This window comes from Monopterus albus, unplaced genomic scaffold (genome assembly GCF_001952655.1).
Source record: "Monopterus albus unplaced genomic scaffold, M_albus_1.0 scaffold108.1, whole genome shotgun sequence".
NCBI classification, from domain to species: domain Eukaryota; kingdom Metazoa; phylum Chordata; class Actinopteri; order Synbranchiformes; family Synbranchidae; genus Monopterus; species Monopterus albus.
The window spans coordinates 1,125,733-1,144,893 of NW_018127988.1; the positions used below are offsets into that span (position 1 = coordinate 1,125,733).

Genomic DNA, 19,161 nt, shown 5'->3' on the forward strand with positions numbered 1-19,161 from the left:
GTTTTCAACGCCATACTCTAAGTATGGTAAAATCAATGAGGAATACAAAATGCGTAGTGCTTTCCCATCCAAAATATATCTAACCCTTGCCAATATCGATATATTTTTTGCTATTTTGTGCTGAACATATCTGATATGAGATTTCCAGGAGAATTTGTCATCAACTATGACACCTAGAAATTTAATTTCATATACTCGTTCTATATTAGCTCCCCCAATTTTCAATTGAAGTTCATTATCTAGTCTACGATTCCCAAATGTGTTTGTACAATCGGGTGATTTGAAATGACTAAACTGGAAACAGCAGATGATGAAGGCATGTAGCTGACCTCTTTCAGCTGGGAGGTCAGCAGAGGCCAGACTTTGGCCTTGCTTTGAATCTCACCAGCTCTTTGTTACCCAGCCTGAAGAGTGTGTGTGACGCCTGTGTATCAGTTTGGGATGCATTGTCATCAGCAGTTAGGACAGAACAGTTTGTTTCTGGCCAGATAACAGAACAGACAACACAGTGCTACTAATGCTTGATCTATATGGGATTCAGATTAGACAATTTAAGTCAGACACGATGAATTTAAGGTGTCTAAACCAACAAACAGCGCCTGACACAACAATCGATTGTTTTATCTCATATAGTGTGTCATAGTAAACGACACCCGATGCTGCATCTGGCACACCTCACGACATCCCAACACAAAGTCTAGCATGTCGGATTTTTTTTTCCATCGACTACGACGTGGTGGCCCGACACTGACCAGCAGCAGCACACATCACTCTTTTGTTCACAACATTTTTGGCATATTGGACTAAACCATATTCATTAAGTATCACAGTGTTACAGCTAATGTTAACATAGTGGCTTTACAGTGAGCCTTGTGAAGTAGCTATTCTTTCAGGGCTGTTTTGAGAAACTTTGATCAGTGTCTTGTCCATTGTGCATTTTTTCTATAGAACTATTATTTTTACCTTCCCGTTGACAGCTGATGCAGGTTTCCCCAACTTGTTGAGACTGATAAGCTTGTTGGCTGCTTCCCTATAGGTGCTCAGCTCTGTAGGAAGTAAACAGACTTTTAGTTCACTGGTTTGGGTGCCTATTCGCAGTGAGTTAACTAAGTATGAGATGTGATCAAGTCAGATTGTCAGTATGCACATTTGCACTCATCACCACCCTGCTGTGTTTGAAATTAGGACCAAATGAAGTTTCAAATAGGTTTCACTTTTTGCTCTTGCATGTTTGAATTAAATTCCCATCCCTGGTTTCAGGCAGGCAGCAAATGGGTAGAGGCCGATTTGTGCTAATGGGAGAAATTCACAAAACCAAACATGAATAAGTTCCCATAAACAAAGTACATCTTATACTGTTCCTAAGATGAAAACTCCACATTTAAATGACTGTACACTCTGGAAATTGGAAAATGAAGTCAGTCAGAATGTTTCTCGGTGAGACCTGACAATGCTGCTCCTACTCTGAATACAGGGACATAATCAGAGCTGCCCTGGAGAATAGCCCTGTCATGTTAGGTCCAGTGCACAAAGGCAAGTAGCAGCAGATTAATGTGCAAGTCACCCAATAAAAGGTCAACCTGTGATACTTATATGGTCTTACTACACTGCGAGGTTAACCAGCCATTCATTCGTGAGATTATCCCATTCCATTGGAGGATGATGGCTTGAACACTTAGAGTTCGATCTCTGCAAACATCAACTCACAATGCTTTCAGGCTGACTAATTGAAAATGGCGTGCACTGAATCCATTCATTGAGAACGATTGTAGAAGATCCGCATCATTCTGAGGGGTGAAGATGTCTGAAGATTTCTTTTACTTTGGAGTCATCCCAATTCCCTTAATTGCATCCACATTTCTCTCACTTGTGTGTTCTCCTTGCACCTTAGTCCTGCCCACGTAAGATGCAAAGAAAAGATGCAAAAAGAAAATGTGAAGAAAGAGGAATGGAGGAAATGTGTTTATGCAGACATGAGACATTCCTTTCTCTGATTCTTCATCTGAAGTGCCCAATCACCAACACATTTCTGATACAGGGGTGTATTGGTCCATTAATAACTTCCACGAAGGATGCTCCCTTGTTATTGCTCCTCTGGGCTGCTTCCTTACTCCTCAATCCTCGCTCCTCAGAGCAGGAGTGAGAGCTGTGAGACATCATTCAAAATGGCAGACTGGAACGACTTCCGGATCAACTGAGGATGGAGGAGTGAGGAACGATCAGAAAAAGGAATTGGAATTTACTCTCTGTCTTTTCCTTTCTCTCTTCCTCATTCTCACACTGTCCACACACACACACACACACACACACACACAAGCTCATGAACTCCTAGTGTTTATGTAATGTTATCAGATTAGCTGCCAATTCATTAACTGACTCTAGAATAACAACGCCCAGGGAGATATTCACAACACAAGTTGCTGGAAGCACCTAATGTATCTTCCAACTGTTGTGGGTGGTCTCTTTTAATCCAGTACACCCCTACACAACCACCCACGACACCACACACAAAACATCCTGTACCTTTCTTGTTCTGTCTGCTGACTCATACATACACCCTATTTCCCATACAACACAAGCGTCCCGCTTTATTTTTTTTTTTTTTGTGAACAATTCGAGCTATATTTAGAGGGACATCTCTTTGTGGTTCTGCTATTTGCCTGTGAGTGCAGGCAGGGTAGTGCTTTCTCCTTGCATAAGAGCTGCTGTAATTACTTCTATATACCACACAGACACACTCAGATGCATGCACAACTCCAAGCACTGCTGAATGGGGTGTGATTATAATATATGTGCTACACACATGCACATTTATACAGCATGTGCACACCCAGTATATTTAGACAAACACAGTTGTACTTCTATGTTTGTGAGGACACTCGCTGACATAATGTGTTCCCTAGCCACTTACCCTAACACTTAACCATCAGAACTAAATGCCTCACCCTGACCTAAACCTAATTCTAACCTGAACGCTAAAACCAAGTCTTAACCCTCAAAAAGGTGTTTCAGAAAGTGGGGATCAGCCAAAATGTCTTCGCTTTCCAAAAATGTCCTCACTCTGTAGCAAAAATATTGTTTTGTTCTTCACTATATAGCAAGTACAAGAACACACACACATACACACTAGTTTTCTTTCTTCTCGGGGACTTTACATTGACTTATAGTAGATTCTAACACAGATGACTAAGCCACAGAGTTCTGGTGACCTAACCTCTTTTGAAGTCCTCACCCACACTGGTGATAGCGACAGGTGGAGGTGTTATGTTTTTTGTAGGGATGCACCGATACCTCTTTTTTTAGACCAAGTACAAGTACTTTCTATTTGAGTACTGCCGATAGAGTACGTAATAATATTGCAGTGTTTCTACTACAAAAATAACAATTAAAATAAAAAAAAACTTGAGACTTTTCATTTGTATGGGATTTATCCTCTGATTGTGATTAAATAAATTATAACAGGAGCCTGTGCAAATTTGAAAACTGTGATTAACACAGCACTGTCACCATTCCTGTGAAGGTCTCTAGCCTGCTACATAACATACTGTAATGCAATGGTTTTAGACTTTACAGGAGTGAAACCCTCTGTAAGAACAAAATTATTTCACAACTCCCACCCAGAATGGCAAAATTCGGGACTGCATAACATCACAGTTTAATTCAACGAGGGTACATGTTTGTACTTTAATCTGGTGACTGTCTGTGGCTTCATCCTGTCCTTTCTGCTGGACACATACATGCACTGCTGTAGAGGAGCTGCTGAATCATTTCATCTTCATACATAGAGCTCATTAGACTCTGCCGTTAACTACACAAATGAGCTTTTGCTTTTTCTTGTTCTCAACACTACAGTCAGCATAACAAGCACTGTCTGGGTTTAGTATAGGCACAACCAGGTTTTTCCTGTCCACGTGTTGAAGCATCCCTGGGCAAGGCACTGAACCCGATGGTTAGACCACCACCTTGCATGGTAACACATGACCATATGTGTGAGTGGATGTGTGAGTGAGTGAGAGGCAAAAACTGAATAGTGCTCTGGATAAAACATAATAAAAAACTATATATATGCAGTCCAGCTGACATCACATTGCAGAAAGTTGCCAGGAGGTGGCTGAAATGGACAGTGGACATACAAGGTATACAACTGTGACACTAGTGACTAGGGTCCACATCCAGGGTGCCCTCTGTGGTTAGTTTTATTCATTTCATACTCATTACAAGTTGATATTGTCCTGCAAGACTGGATATTTTGGCCAAAAAAGTAGAAACATATTTGTGACTTGCCACATATGTAAATGAACAGCATGATCTTAATAACGTAAATTAGTTGAATGTGTTTTCTTTGTGACAGTGTTCCCTCAAGATCTGTACATAGACTTTGATGCATAAAATCTGTGGTTTCCCTTTAATTGCATTCTACTAAACTGAAAAGTTCTTTAGTTATTAGTGGAGCTTTAATATTCTGAAGAATTTTCTGATGCATTCTTTAAGTTGAATTTCTGCAGAAGTAAGTATGAAAAGCAATTGCTCAGAACAGTACAGCTTTAACATGCTTCACACATTCAGAGCAATGAAATAGAACCAGGCAAAGTAGAGAGCAGTTTTATTATTTAGCTCAGGAGTCAGCCTCTATAATCTGGTCAGCCTTCACTCAAGGCTCATCTACTGATACATTCACTGGCTAGCACATATCTTCTGTACACTACATAGAGCTCAGGAGCTAGAATGAGAAAATATGTTGTTGAACATCAAATTCAAATGTACAACATCCATAGAAATCTTAATTTCCACATTATGGTCTGATAATTACTGGATTAATAGTTTTAAAGAAAACTGTATTCAGATGGGTTATACTGTAGTTTAGTGTATTGTCATTAGTTTAGGAGGTCAAAGTGTACTATATTAAAATGCTAACACTAACCACATACACATACATAAGTAGTTGCACCTTGATACACACCTCTGAGCCTTAAGTGAAGTAAATGGGTCTACTTTGCACTAACATCTTAATATTTCCGGTGTTTTCTCCTGGTGTTTTCTCCTGGTGTTTTCATGTCATTGTCCATTGTAACAAGCTTATCATGTAACTGCAAAGCTCAAAATGCAGCACTGTGTGATTCACCTGAGGGGGTCTGAGTGAGATGTGTATAAAAATAGAAAGTGGGAGGAGTGGAGCGAGTAGAGGGAGAAATAAATAGCATAAGATGTGATTTTTCACTGCGGGATGCATGTCTGAGCTAATGTGTGTGTATGCATGTCACTTTTAAAACCTGGATGTGAAATGGTTTGAAAAAAGCATTTCTCATTTTTGCTTTGACATTGCTCATGACATTTACAGCTTTTTCATTGTTGCATTATGTGTGGATCATTTTTAAATGAATGCTGCTATTTTCCAGACCCTGAGGTGATGCCTTTAAATTGTTTGTTTTGGCCAAACACCATCTTTGTTAAGTTGATGAACTGTTGTATGATTATGAAATCTTAAGCCAAATGATATTTTTAGTGCTGCCAAAAGTCAGTATCAAAGACAATATTGGATGAAAATAAAAATGTATACCTATACAGAGGTGTAATGCACACAGCTATTTTTTGGTGCATGTCTGAACCCATATATAAGGTCGAATTAAGGTCTGTGGTTAACACAACGCTTTCATGTTTGGTTGTATGACATAAAATACATCAGTAAATACCCACTACAGAGGTTGTCAGGGACATTTAACATCACGCCAAACACAGACTCATCTACTCACTAGTTCACCTTTATAGCCTCGTTATGTTTAAACTCATGCACTTGCAAACTATTCTAAGTGACACAGCCATGATCACTAGCTAGATCAGGTCACACTAAGAGGAAAGGACTTAGTAGAAAATCAAATTACAAGTTGGAAGCCTTGTTGGTGACACTGAAGTTTATGGGACTGTGGTGTAGTCGGTTTATAGCCCAACAATAGATTTTTACTTCTGCCGATTGCATTTGTGCTTCAAAAATCATAAAAGTGGTGATCACTTGTGAAGATTATCTCGCTGAACAAAATGTGTAAGTGTCATAAACCGTTTTGTCACAAAGCTTATTGTCCACAATAACCCAAAAGCCTGTGGAAAAATCCCATTGGCTTTTTGACAACAGAACCAGGTTGATGCTAACTTCCCGGTTGATCGACTACCAATACATCATCCCTACAGCGCTCTATAACGTAATACTATTTAATCAACTAAAACCATAATTTCTATATTATCCTTACAAAGCAGTACCTTTAGTCTTGTACTATAATCACATTTTGTTGGTATGAATCACTCTGTTGGATGACTGTTTACTGAATCTTAACAATATACTGTGTATGTGCCACTGTGGTGCACCCATATGAAATTATTCTGCATTAAAATATGTGTGGCTTGGTCAGTAGTGACACACTACATGATTGTTTCAAACAGGGGTTGTCTCATTTTGCAACAAATGTATCACAGAAACAGAGATGTCATTTTATACCACAGCGCTAGCAGATTAAAATGACACCTTTGGCTACATCTGGCACAATTAGTGTACATCCCAGAATAGAGATTTTCATTAATCCCCTTGTTACATAATAAATGAAGCCCTCACTCAATACAGGCTTGATCTACTGTCTTCATTCTCTTGTTTTGTTTTTTTCTCAGTAAGTGTTGATTTGTTTCCAAACTCCGAGGCAATATCCTCCCTAGTGACTCCTTCACATTTAATAAATAATAGACAAAAAAGCAAAGATGGTCTGGAATTTGTTTTCTATTCTGAGTTTCATCAGGTTTCTTCGGTGTAAATATGCTTTCTCATCATTTTTATTCTAATGTCATTAGTCTCAGTAGCCTGTCTTTCTCTGGGCTGGTTTCAACCTGCTGAGCTAGGAGACTAATTTCTTCATCTACTCTTCTTTTTCACTCTTTTACTCTTTCTCCCCACTTAATCTGTGAACCGGAGTCACTGCCTATAACAGTCTCCCAGTGTCTTATTTTTGTTTCTTCATCTCTATCTGTGTCTCTCTATGGCCTTCCTTTCACTCTCTGTCTGAACCACTTGGTTTCTCTCTCTTTCTTCCCACCTCTTCCTTCCTGTTCTTTTTATATGTCACAGAGATGCTCCTCAGAGGCAATCGGTGGAGTTGTCTGATCTGAATAAATGTTTGCGATTAGAGCCAAAGCTGTCTTGTGGTTTGGGCTGCCGATGTGGGAGTCGGAGCTCAAGTCACTCCGTTGTGCCACAGCGTTTAAATGAATCTTTGTCAAAGCCTCCCTCCTCCATCTGTCACTCAGAGTCAGTTTGTGGCATCTATTTTTAATGACCTGGAAGATGTATGAAAGGCCCGGCCCGTTTCTCCATCAAAACAAACGAGATGCTAATGGTTACTTTGTTCCTATAAGGCTTTTATTAAAATGTGGTTTTGGTGTGAAAGCATTTGGGAGATTATGCAGTTTGTATAATAAATGTACATGCTCTGGTTTCTTTGATTTTGATTTTGAATCAAAGTATTGAGAATTACATGCAAGGGAAAAATCACATTGCTTTTCTTAGCCTTGAAAAAGTTAGAGAGCTGTAAATGGTTAACATTTCGCAAAGCTCAAAGCCTTTCAAGGATAGCTTATGCTACAAAGAAGCTGATAATTGTCAAGAAGGAGATGGTCTCTACAGCCATTTATTTTTATACCAGATCCTCTGAAGACTCAGATTTTCATAAGAGTGCAAACTTCCTCTCATCTTCAAAGATGTTCTGCAGGAGCTCTGCTTTTTCCCAGTGATGCACACAGGTTGAGATGCACTCACGTTGACCTCTCAGAGACAATCATCTAGTAATTTCACGCTGCACAGCAGAGTGGTTGCTGTAAATATGGCCCATCACTGACCTCCCTTACTTTGCTTTTGACGCTTTCACCACCCACAGCGCTTTCTTCAAGCCCAGCCATCCTCACCACTCTCCGTCCTGCTCATAGCACCCGGATGCCTCTAGTTCCAGACTTTGAAGTAGGTGCTATCCAGGAAGTGCAGGGCATTATTACATGGAACTGACACTTAGATCACTGTTTTTCATTTTTGTTTTGCGAGTCCAGGAGTGTAACAGAACACAGAAATCATGGTTCGGTACATACCTCAGGTTTGAAGTCAAAAGTCAGTTCATTTTCGGTACAGTAATGGAAAGCTGTTCGTCATATAATTTCTTGTCATTTATTATGAACCTTGGTAAACATCAACATTTTGTATTTTTTTTAAATTCAATTTTGATGTAGCATAAACAAAAAATAGAGCACTGCTGCAAACTACTACTACTAATTGCTCCAATATCCAGCGAAAGGCAGTGTTTGTACTGTGCTTGTTTTTCTCTTGCAGCAGTGATATTCATGTTCACAGGTTAGCAAGTGTGACGTGTTGCCAAAAACATCCCCGATCACCACTTAATGAACATGTTAAGTGGTGGACCAGAGCACTATAAACAAACTAGACAGCACTCAGAGTGTGCTACCCCTGCCAAGGGGCAGGTCTGTTGTCCCATAATGCCATAAAAGCAATATTCCTATGATAGATTGACTCTCATAATATGATTGCTTGACCGTGAAAACCTACTGCTGCCATTTGGAATGACGCCGATATTATTATTAGTTTGAAAGTTATTCAAGAAAAACAATAGACATGACAGACATTTGTTGGTTTAGGGGTAAAATGGGAACTTCAGTGAGTGGGCTGCAGGCAAAGCGGTGAAGACGTCACATTTCTGCAAGTCTGCGTTCTGCTTGTTCAACAGCTGTTTGATAAACTGCTCATACCGGCTGATTGTATGGAGTGATCCTTCACATTCTGCACCCTCCCTCTGCCCAGCTGAGAGTATGTCTCCTCTAACAGACTGAAATGGAAAAATGATGTCTAGACTGGCTTATTAAAATGAACCACACATCAGATCACATTACATTAAAATTTGATTCATACCCTTAGAAAAAGCAGCATGTAGTCTGGTTAGATTTGTGACTCACTGACTTTCTGACTCAGAAGGTAAACACTAAAACAATACATCACCTTTATAGTACTATATCATACTCTTTAAATAGGCTTATTCTGTCTCACATGTTTGGGTTTGTTGTCCTGTTCCCTCTGCTTGTCACGTACTGTAATGCAGTGCTATAATTTGTTAATGGCACAGTGTAGCTCTCTGCTAATGCAAAACTGTTGTCATTTAAGAATGACATTGCATAAAGTTATGATTATGAATGTGTTTTCATCAGATTAACTGCAGCTTTAATGCAGGGACAGTGTGAACAGTAATGTGAGCACAGTCCAGACCCCGAACCTTTTTTCTAGAAATCCAGTGATGATACAGCATACACTTGTCTGGGCTTCCTCTCAATTCTCCTCCACAGTAGAGGAAGAGATTTGCTCACAAATAGAGGCATTGTTACTTTAGGAATATCTATAATGTGGAAAATTAAACATAAACAAAGGCTTCACCTCACATGGGTTCAACCTGATCGCAGTAGTCGTGATGAATTTGGGTACTTACTGTATTCTGTATACTCAGGGCTTTTTAAATATAGACAACAATCTGACATCATATCATGCTGCTATTATATTGCAGTTATATGATATGCATTATATGATATGGTGTAATACAGTAACACTGAAAATAGGTTTGTTTTTCAGGAGCTGGCTTGTGAGAGATGAGATGAGGAAAAGAGAGACCGTGTTTGTGCAGGTGCAAGTTTGATTGTTCTACTGGAAGCAGTTCAGTCTTGTGTTCATTGTGTACTATATATGTGGTGTATGTAAAGACAGAAAGAAATTAGTGCACAACCTTTCGTATCCCCAGTCTCCATGCTCTATCCTTCTTCAGTGGCACCAGTGTGCGTGTGCTGTGTGTTAGTGTTAGGGTGAATATGAAATGCCTGAGTCACATTCATCTCTGGAACTGAGTTTATATTTAGGATTCTTTGTTTATTAAACCACACTAGTACACACTAGTGATGACCCACCAGCAAGTGACCCCAAACCTTATGTGTGTGGGGAGGTGGGTATCACTGATACCATGGAGGAGTCATTTGCTTGGGGAGTGAGCTCCACCTTACATATCCTGCAGCTTCATCCAGTGTCAAAAATACTGTGTGTGTGCAGTTTGTGTGTCATAGTGAATATGGATTGTGTGTTAGCCCCTGGGACTGGTATTATGCAAGAGCTTATATTCTTAAGCTTTTCCTGTCTGGAACCAAAACTGTGTATGGTGAAGTTAAGGCCTCCGGATTGTCGGCTCATTAAACCACATCATCATGTCAAAATACTGTGTGTGTGTGTGTGTGTGTGTGAGTGAGTGATAGAGAGAGCTTTGGAAAGGGAGACATAGGGAAATGTTCAGGAACTAGAAAATTATTAATCATGTAGAATAGTGGCTTTTGTAAAGGCTAGAGAAGCTTGTGACTAAAGGTTTCTAACTTGGTGTCTGTCTCTGGATCTATTTTTCCTTCACATATGTTTGTATCCAGGGTGTCAAAAACATCATACAGTTCTGTTTACTTGAAAACGGAGCATGTCACATTACCTTTTGGGCAGTGAGTCAAGACGCTTTATTTAAAAGCACATTTAAAAACAGCAAACGTTGACCCAAAGTGCTGTACAATAATAAAATAAATAGAAAAATAAAAATAACATACAAGACTTCACACATACATAAAAAAGAATAATGATAAAAATAATATCTTAAGCAGGCTTAAAAGCCAAGGAGAAGAAATGGGTTTTTAGTCAAGACTTGCCAGTGGTGGGGCAGCTCTAAGATGGAGGGGTAAAGTATTCTTTAGTTTTGGGCCATGACGCAAAGGCACGGTCCCCTTTGAACTTTAGTCTAGCCCTGAGGAGGACCAAGAGCATCTGGTCAGAGGACTGAAGTGCCCTAGATGGTGTGTAGGGGTGCAGGAGCTCTGAGAGCTAAGATGGTGTTAACCCACTGAGTGACTTAAATGTTAAAACCTTCAAAGGATTCCTCTAATGGACCAGAAGCCAGTGAAGTTCCATTAACATAGGAGAGATATGGTCGTGCTTATGAGCGAGCGCCTGGCAGCATTTTGGACAAGCTGAAAATGAGAGGGGACCACCTGTGTATAATGCGTTGCAGTAATCAGGTCGAGATGAAAGAAAGCCATGAATCATATTGGCAAAATCAGAAAATGAGAGAAAGTGTGAGCTCAAATTGGTATTTGTTAGTTGGTTTAGTGTGGTGATTTTCTAAGGTTTTAAACTTCATGTGCACAGTGGCACTCCAGACACTCCACACAGACGGTTTTTCAGCTGCAAATGTACTTTACTGCATGTGAATGACATATTCTATTTGAATTATGTTATAGCTTTAAAAATAATAAAATGGCCACAGTTTGAAAATGTTAGCCTGTATACTGTAACTGCCCAGTTTTGAGTGTGCTGATGAAAATGTGTATCCCATAATACAATACACAGTGAAAGGAGGAAGCTCCTCATTGTAGAAAATAACACAAACATTGTGGTCTTACTTATGAAGTGTGATCCATCCTGGCCTAATGCTGCTGAAGCAGATGCAAATTCATCTTATTCACTTTGCTCATAGTGTTCAGTGCCAAAAGTCAACATCATCAGTGATGACACAGAACTTGCTGGAACTCTTCCTTCATGTCATCATGTGAACATTTCTCCCAGCAGCGCACCAAGAAGTGATGAGGCAACTAAGCGAGAGCAAGGGAGTGAAACTCTGAGAGATAAAGAGAGTTATCAGTTAACCTGTTTGAATCCAGCCCACTGCTTCAGAAATGTTGCCTTGACTGTTGGTTAACTACATTTTTATAGTGTATTCTTAAAAAAAAATAATATCAAACTAAACTGTGCCGGTCAGTACTCTGATATCACTACTGACACTTGGAAAAGTGCAGTCATGTGTGCCCAGGCATGTTACTGTATGTTACTTATTAAACAGGTCGACATGACTCCATTTATCACCAGGTTATTTGGTCAGTTAGTTTAAACCAGGAAGGAGGAAACTTATATGTATGACACTGAGGTCAATTGTGATATTGTCTCCAAACCTAAAAGGGTTAATTCTTATGAAAGTGAAGTTGAGATGGAAAGTGTGTGAGAGAGAGAGAGTCTCAACAGCCTCTTTAGTTGAGTTAATTTCCCCTGACAGGAGGGCTGTACTCATACTGCGATAGAGGGAGGTAAGTGCCCTCCAGTCCACGTTCAGTGACACATGACTGACCGACAGGCAGACAGAAAAATAAAAGAGCCCTCTGAGCTCTCTCTCTTTCAGTCCCAGAAAGAGCACTGACCTGTAGTGAGCTGTGCATGCTATATAATGCATCTCTTAAGTTACAGCTGTAAAATGTTTAGGCAGCATAATTTTTTTTGACTTAAAGTAAGATGACTAAGCAGGAACTGTCTCCTAAGCAAGTATAGTGTATATAGATGCTTGCCTTGATATTAACTGTAGTCTTGGAGGTTTTATAGGTTTCTTTCTTTTACTGATAAAGCAAGGTGCCTGTTTTCTGACAGCGGGTATTATGAAGTGTCAAACACAGGTATAACTAATAACAACAATAAGAGCTGCATTCCAACTAGGGGTGCCACCCCCGGGGCCCAGGTGATGTGAATGCTAGTTCACTGCAGTCAAGGATTTGGACACGTTCCCATTAAATTGAATGAGAAGCTATGACACAACAAACTGAGAAGGTGAAACCAATTACTACAAAGGATGGGGACACTGGAAACTTTAAGAAATGTAAGCAAACTGAATTTCCTTTTTAAAAATAAATGTGATTTTTAATTATATTTTGCATGACTGGTGGTTATGAAGTGTACTTTTTCATGAATGTGCAGTGATGCTTTGTCTCTAAAGTCTGTCAGTTCTATAAATACATCTACTGCACACAACACTTGAGCATTCATCGTTTACACTAGGAGGTGGGAAACAAAATATACATTGTGTCCATTTTCTTTTATTTCATAGACTGATTTGTGGTAACTGAGAGTTATGTGAACCTCATTGGCTTGTAGCTCAAGTCTTCAACAGGCCATGTGTCGTATGGGCATAAACATGAAAATTAAAATGAAACTTTCAGCCTTTATGAAAAGAAAGGTTTCACTAAAAGCAACCCCAAGTTCTATTATTTAAAGTTTTGCTTTCTCCAAGCATATTTTACCAGCAACAAACTCAGTCTAGTTGTTTTGGGGCTTCATCTCGTGCCTCCATCCATCACTGTCATCAGAGCTGTCAGCTGACAGTTTACACCTTAAATAAGGTCAAGACTGCAGCGAATGAACAATCAGTTTCTCTGACAAGAACATTTAAGTCTGGAGGCTGTGGGACCAAAACTTGCCCAGGTGTATTTTTGATAAAAAGTGGAACAGAGGAACTTAAAGCTGTTACCAAATATTTTTAAGCCCCTTGTCTTCTACCAGGCAACATTTCTTCAAGCTGTGAATTTATACAATTAAAAAGGTAACCACTGTAAACGTTTGGGCATATATCTTTACTTTTCTAACTTTATTATTACAGTATATTTGTTTAAGCATTTGTGTAAATGCTCTGCAAATTGTTTGATTGGACTGTGACTCCTGTGCCTGGTATAAAAATAGTCCATCTCATCACATCTTAACATGATTCATTATGTCAGGCGATCTGTAGATTTTACGGGTCGGAAGTCAGAGCTGAGAATGGCTGAGGGTTGGCATGGTCCCTCCAACCTACTGAGTAGGAATTTTGACATCAGGGGGTGTTCCAGTTGAAATTTCCAACTGAGAACTCAGAAATTTTGACGTCCGACTTCAAATGGAACGCAGTATGAGCACTCAATGTCGGAACAAATTCTAAATTGGCATTACTTGGATAGACTGACCACATATTCTCAATCTAAGTGGTTACTTCGTCACCTGAAAAACTGGTAAGAGGTAACTAGCCATTCCCTTTGCTTTCTAACATAGTTACATTTGCACAGGCCAGAGGAAATATCACTACAATTATACAATTATACAATTATACCCCTGCGACCCGGTCCCGGATAAGCAGAGGAAAATGGATGGATGGATGGATTATACTGGTAATATGTTTAGGTGGGTGCAAATCTTTTTTAAATTCTACCTATAGCAACGTTGACATCAGCTCACCCCTGACTCCAGAACCTGATATGTAGCTTTTTATGTTTCATACACCAGTATCCTGACCCTTGTTGTGCTGCAGTTGTTGCATCATCCACATCTTCCCCTGTATTATGCTGCAAGGCGTTTCAGTTTAGAATAACAGTAGGGAAAATGCCTAATCAGGCAACACGATACTGCATAATGTTTAGAGATTCTGCAGGTGGAGTGTTATTTATATAGCTCCAAGAAGAGGGGAGGATTGCTGAGCAGCTCTTCATTCTTTAAGAGCAGCTGCTGGTGTGCTGTGCATGTGTGTTTGAGGGTGTGTAGCTCTGTGGTCTAAATTAAAGGTTGGTGGTGTTTTGGTTTGACACCTGGAATACTTATTTAATATTCTTCATCATACTGCTAACACTGTCAGATGTTACACAAGTTTTTATGCTTTGTGTTTGTGGGTGTGTTCCTGCATGCACATTTGTGAATTTCAGTATAAACGCTGAGTGTAGGGTGTGGGCTACATTGTATGTGTTCTGTGTTTGTATGAGTGACTACAGCCTGACAGTCTGCTTTACTGAGTACAAGCTGGCATCATTAGCGAGTCTGCGTCTGGCTGCCACGCTGCGCCAGTCGAAACAGTGACAGCGAGGAAATGTGGAGTTTGAAAACGGTTGTATTATTTCCAGCATATTTGTACATTTGACAAATTTGTATCTTCACAAACTTGGATACAGCTCAGCTGGCAGACATGATAGTGAGACGCAGGGAGATGAAACATAATACCATATATATAATAATACCAAGCTGAAGAATGACCACAGTTTAAAAATGCTACCTCAACAGTTTTAGTTGCACCTATAAAGGATAAACCATTTATATCTGATGGAGTCAAATTGCTGACTCAGCCATGTTTGTGAAACTCTCTGAAATATTTGTTGGAAAAGAAAGTGTAAAAATTTGAACCACTGCTTTAATATCGGTTCCAACTACAACTTGAATACACAGAAGGCAACACAACCACTGAATTACATTAATTCATGTCTGATAAATAATATAACTACATTCCTGCACTATGAGAGGGTTGTGTGCAGACTGAACATGTTGTTTTTCCTTGCACGCTGCATGAATAAGCTGGATTTCAGTTAGCTTTAGGCAAGGATGACAGGTTAATTGAGTCTGTCAGTTCAGTTTGTGGCAAAACCTTTTAAAGTGCTTGCATATTGTTGTCTTTTACTGCATGTGATCATTCATACTCAGAAAATGGAAATGAAGTGACATTCATTACAAGATGATTAGTTAAAACATTTCAAAATGTACCTGCAGTGTTTTGCTTTTTGTGACTTTCAGTCAAATGAAAGGTACTTTTATCAGTCATATATTTTGTTTTTGAAGATTTCTTAAAAATAGTGTTAAAATAATCTCATTCTCATGAACCCAGTATCATGTATCATCTCGTGAGCTAAGCGTATTGTCACACCCCTATCTCCACACTATGTCAATGTCAGACTGCTGCTTGTTTCCATCACACAGTCCTTTGAGGGATTCCTGGTAGTATTTGCAATGAAACCACACTGAAGACTTCCTTAAATTTCTGAGGCCAGGACCCACAAACATTACCTGATTCTTACAGAGCAATGTCAGAGCTATAGAACACTTCAGTATGTCATAGAATAACTAAAATGGACTGTTTAGCCCAGGGTTTTGCTAATATTACAGCTAGCAGCCAGTTAGTATAGATTAACATTAAAACAGGAAGTAGGAGGAAACAAGTAGCCTGGCTTTGTCCAGAGGTAACAAAATTCTTTCTTTGCTCTCCACTTTTGTTTCCTCTGCCTTTCCAACCTTGAATATCTCTGCTGCCCTTCCTGTCATGGAACCTAATGAGCGGTATACCCCATACTTCACCATCACCAAGCATACGTTCCAGGGGGGACGTGGACCATCCTGCTTTGTTTTTCCACTATATTTTCTCTCTGTCGGCCTCTGTTTAGAGGAGGGAGGAGCTGCTGCTCTTTCACAAACACAGTCAGCTGTGTTTACACACGGTGCTTGAAATGTTAATGCTTGAGGTTCGAAGACATTTAACCACACACCGGTGACAGCTCTGCATGCACACACCCCCTCTCCTTGTGCAGTCCTGGTACTTGATTTTACTACTACCTCCTGAAGGGTGCTGAAATTTAGCTTTGAGAACGCACCTCAAAGCAGTCTGAGTGTAGTGGAAACAAACGCAGAACACGCGACAAGCGGTACTCGACACTACACATTTTGGTAGGTTCCTATAATGGAAAAGCCCCTTTAACCCCAAGTCATCTTTGTTCCTTTTTCCCCGCTTAAACCCTTATTTTAAATAAGTAAATAGCCCTTCAACTTTATTCTTTTACTTTTCCTCTCTGCTTTCTTCTGTCTCTATAGTCCTGTACTCCTTCCTCTTCTCCTTTCCAGCTCTGTATGTTCTTTAGGCAGTTTCTCAGCTACATAATTTTAAGTTTTAGGTTTTTTTGTGTTAAGATTCTGAGCAGCATCCCACCTCTAAGCAGATCAAGACCAGATGGCCTGTTTCAGTGCTTAGCATTCACTGTACACATGGAATATGCACATATACCAACCATGAAGATTTTTACAGCATGCATACATAAGGCAGTCAGTTTGAATGGCACATTTATTCCATACTTAGGAGAATTTGGCATGTACAGATGTCGATATCTATCCATCCATCTGCCCAGCACTGTGTCTGAACTCATGCAAAGCTAAAAGAGCTTTCTTCTCTCATAGTTGTTATAATGCAACGTTTTAATTTAGTATTGAACCTGTGAGTGTAACAGGCTGAAGTAAAAATGGAACAGCACTGAGATAAAACTGGAAAAGATGTCATGGAGAGTAAAATATTTCTTTCAAGACTATGAAAACTAAGGTAGCACATGGCAAGAATGTTTTTAAAAGGCTGCTCTCTGTCTCTGTTTCCCTTCAGGTCTTCTCTGACATGCCCTCATTGCCTTAAGCAGAGCAACACCTTCGACCCGTTTCTATGTATCTCGCTCCCAATCCCCCTGCGACAAACCAGGTGATGTATAACACACACAACAAATGGGAGAGTCCAAAGCATCAAACAAAGCAAACAGCTAATGTAAATTTGTGTTGCTCTTCACCAAATTGTTTAGTGCTTTATTAGAGAAACTTTTAGTGATTTATTTGTCTTTTCTGTGTTTTTTTTGTCTCACTGTGGTCTGTGTGTATGTTGAGTACTGCGCTCTGATTTATTGTGTAAAATTGCTGTATCCAAAACTGTCAAGGAAAGGTTTTGCTGCTGACACTTTGAAAGTATGAGATTGTTATCTGATATCAATGATATGGATGTGATCAGAAAGATTTACCTCAGTGAACAGGTAGACAAGACAATAGTCATAACAACTGGACCGTAAAAGCTAGGGATGTAATGTTATTTGTAATTTCACGATATCACAACAGAAAAATGTCTCAATACCTTTGTGCAACTGTGGCGGGATCTACCAGAGTTTTACATATGGTTATTTTGCTAGTATATACATGCTGGTCGCAGAATTTTAAACTGACATAGCGGATGCTTCATCACCAACTTTTAGAGCTTCTGTGTGGCAGCATTCCAGTTTTCCCATTTCAAGAAATGACACTGGTGGTAAGGAAACTGACAGATGCAAAACAATTTGTTAATACTGCCGGACGATGTCAATATATGCCCGTTTAGGACTGAGACAGTCCTGGATACTTCTCGCAGAAACATTCGGGATAGTCCTGTGCACTACTACAGGGTGGGTGAAAAGTAACTAGGCATTATAGGATTATAGCCACTTTTTAATGCCTAGTTACTTTTCGCCCACCCCAGATTGTATATATACAGTTTGTTCACGACCGCTCTGATTGGGGGCGTACCAGTCAGCACGGCCACCGAACAGAGACGGTTAAACCTGCCCTGGGATACTAAAACACCAATGTTCGACTGTGACTATGACTACTTTTGTTTACAAGATCCATCTGCTGCAGTAATATTTTATTTTGTTTCATAAAAGGACTGCTCCTGACTCATTTTTTAAGCTTCATGATAAATGAATAAACGTATTGTGGGTGGCTCAGTTAGCGCTACCGCCTCACAGCAAGGAGATTCTGGGTTTGAGCTCGGGCCAACCCAGGGCCTTTCTGTGTGGAGGTTGCATGTTCTCTCTGTGCCTGCGTGGGTTCTCTCCAGGTACTCCAGCTTCCTCCCACAGTCCAGTTTAGGTTGGGCGGCGACTCTAAATTCAGTCACTTCCATTTTTACAGTTTGTTACATTCAGTGCACAGTAACGTCTATCTTCAAACACACAGACGCCACTACTCTGCGTCCTCTCTGCATGGCTTCCACGGTGCTGGCCCCAAACTCAGATTTACAGCACAAGTTCTGTGACAGTGTGGTCTGTCATTTGGAGTTGCCTGAGCCAGGCACAGTGAGAATTTCATTCAGGTTCAGCATGGACTCACTACTGGCCCCACACTGACCCAACACACACAGGCGCACACACATAGCAGTATCCCAGCAGAATGCCTGATAAGCTCAAGGCCCCCACAGACACAGCGGGGCCTGGCTGGCGGGGTGGCACTGAGGCCTTGGTGCTACAGATAATGCTAGTAAATGGCAGATGCAGAAAACAAGAGCGGCAGTTTCTCTGAGTGTCTCACCCTTGAACCATGCACAGTCAGTCTCAGCATCATTCATACTAAATTTTGCCAAGATCCTTGTAAGTAAATGGTCAGTGACTAATTCAGTAATGTGATTCAATTCAGTATCTCTCTGAGTCTGACATTTTTCTATGTATGCAGGTACGGTTTAACTTGCTACTTTAGGTCGGCTAGTTTAGAAGCTAGCTAAGCTACTAGCTTAATCGAAGCAATGGCTTCCCCCTCTTCCTCTCCTCCTTTCTCTTGCTCGGAGTGTCGCATGTTCAGTTATTCCTCTGCCTCCTTTAGCGATAATGGTACTCGTAATAAATGTCAGATGCTAGCAGTATTGGAGGCCAGGCCCACAGACTTAGAAGCGCGGCTCCACACCA

The 19,161-nt window shown here is 40.2% G+C and overlaps 1 protein-coding gene across 2 annotated transcripts in view; it reads left to right on the forward strand.

Moving 5' to 3' along the window:
* The window catches only part of usp43a (ubiquitin specific peptidase 43a), a 104,305-nt gene that overhangs the window by 34,819 nt on the left and 50,325 nt on the right, over positions 1–19,161 (forward strand). For both annotated transcript variants that reach the window (XM_020610985.1, XM_020610986.1), the window contains one exon: positions 17,070–17,162. In XM_020610985.1, coding sequence (XP_020466641.1) covers positions 17,070–17,162 — 93 coding nt within the window. The remainder of the gene's footprint in view (positions 1–17,069; positions 17,163–19,161) is intronic.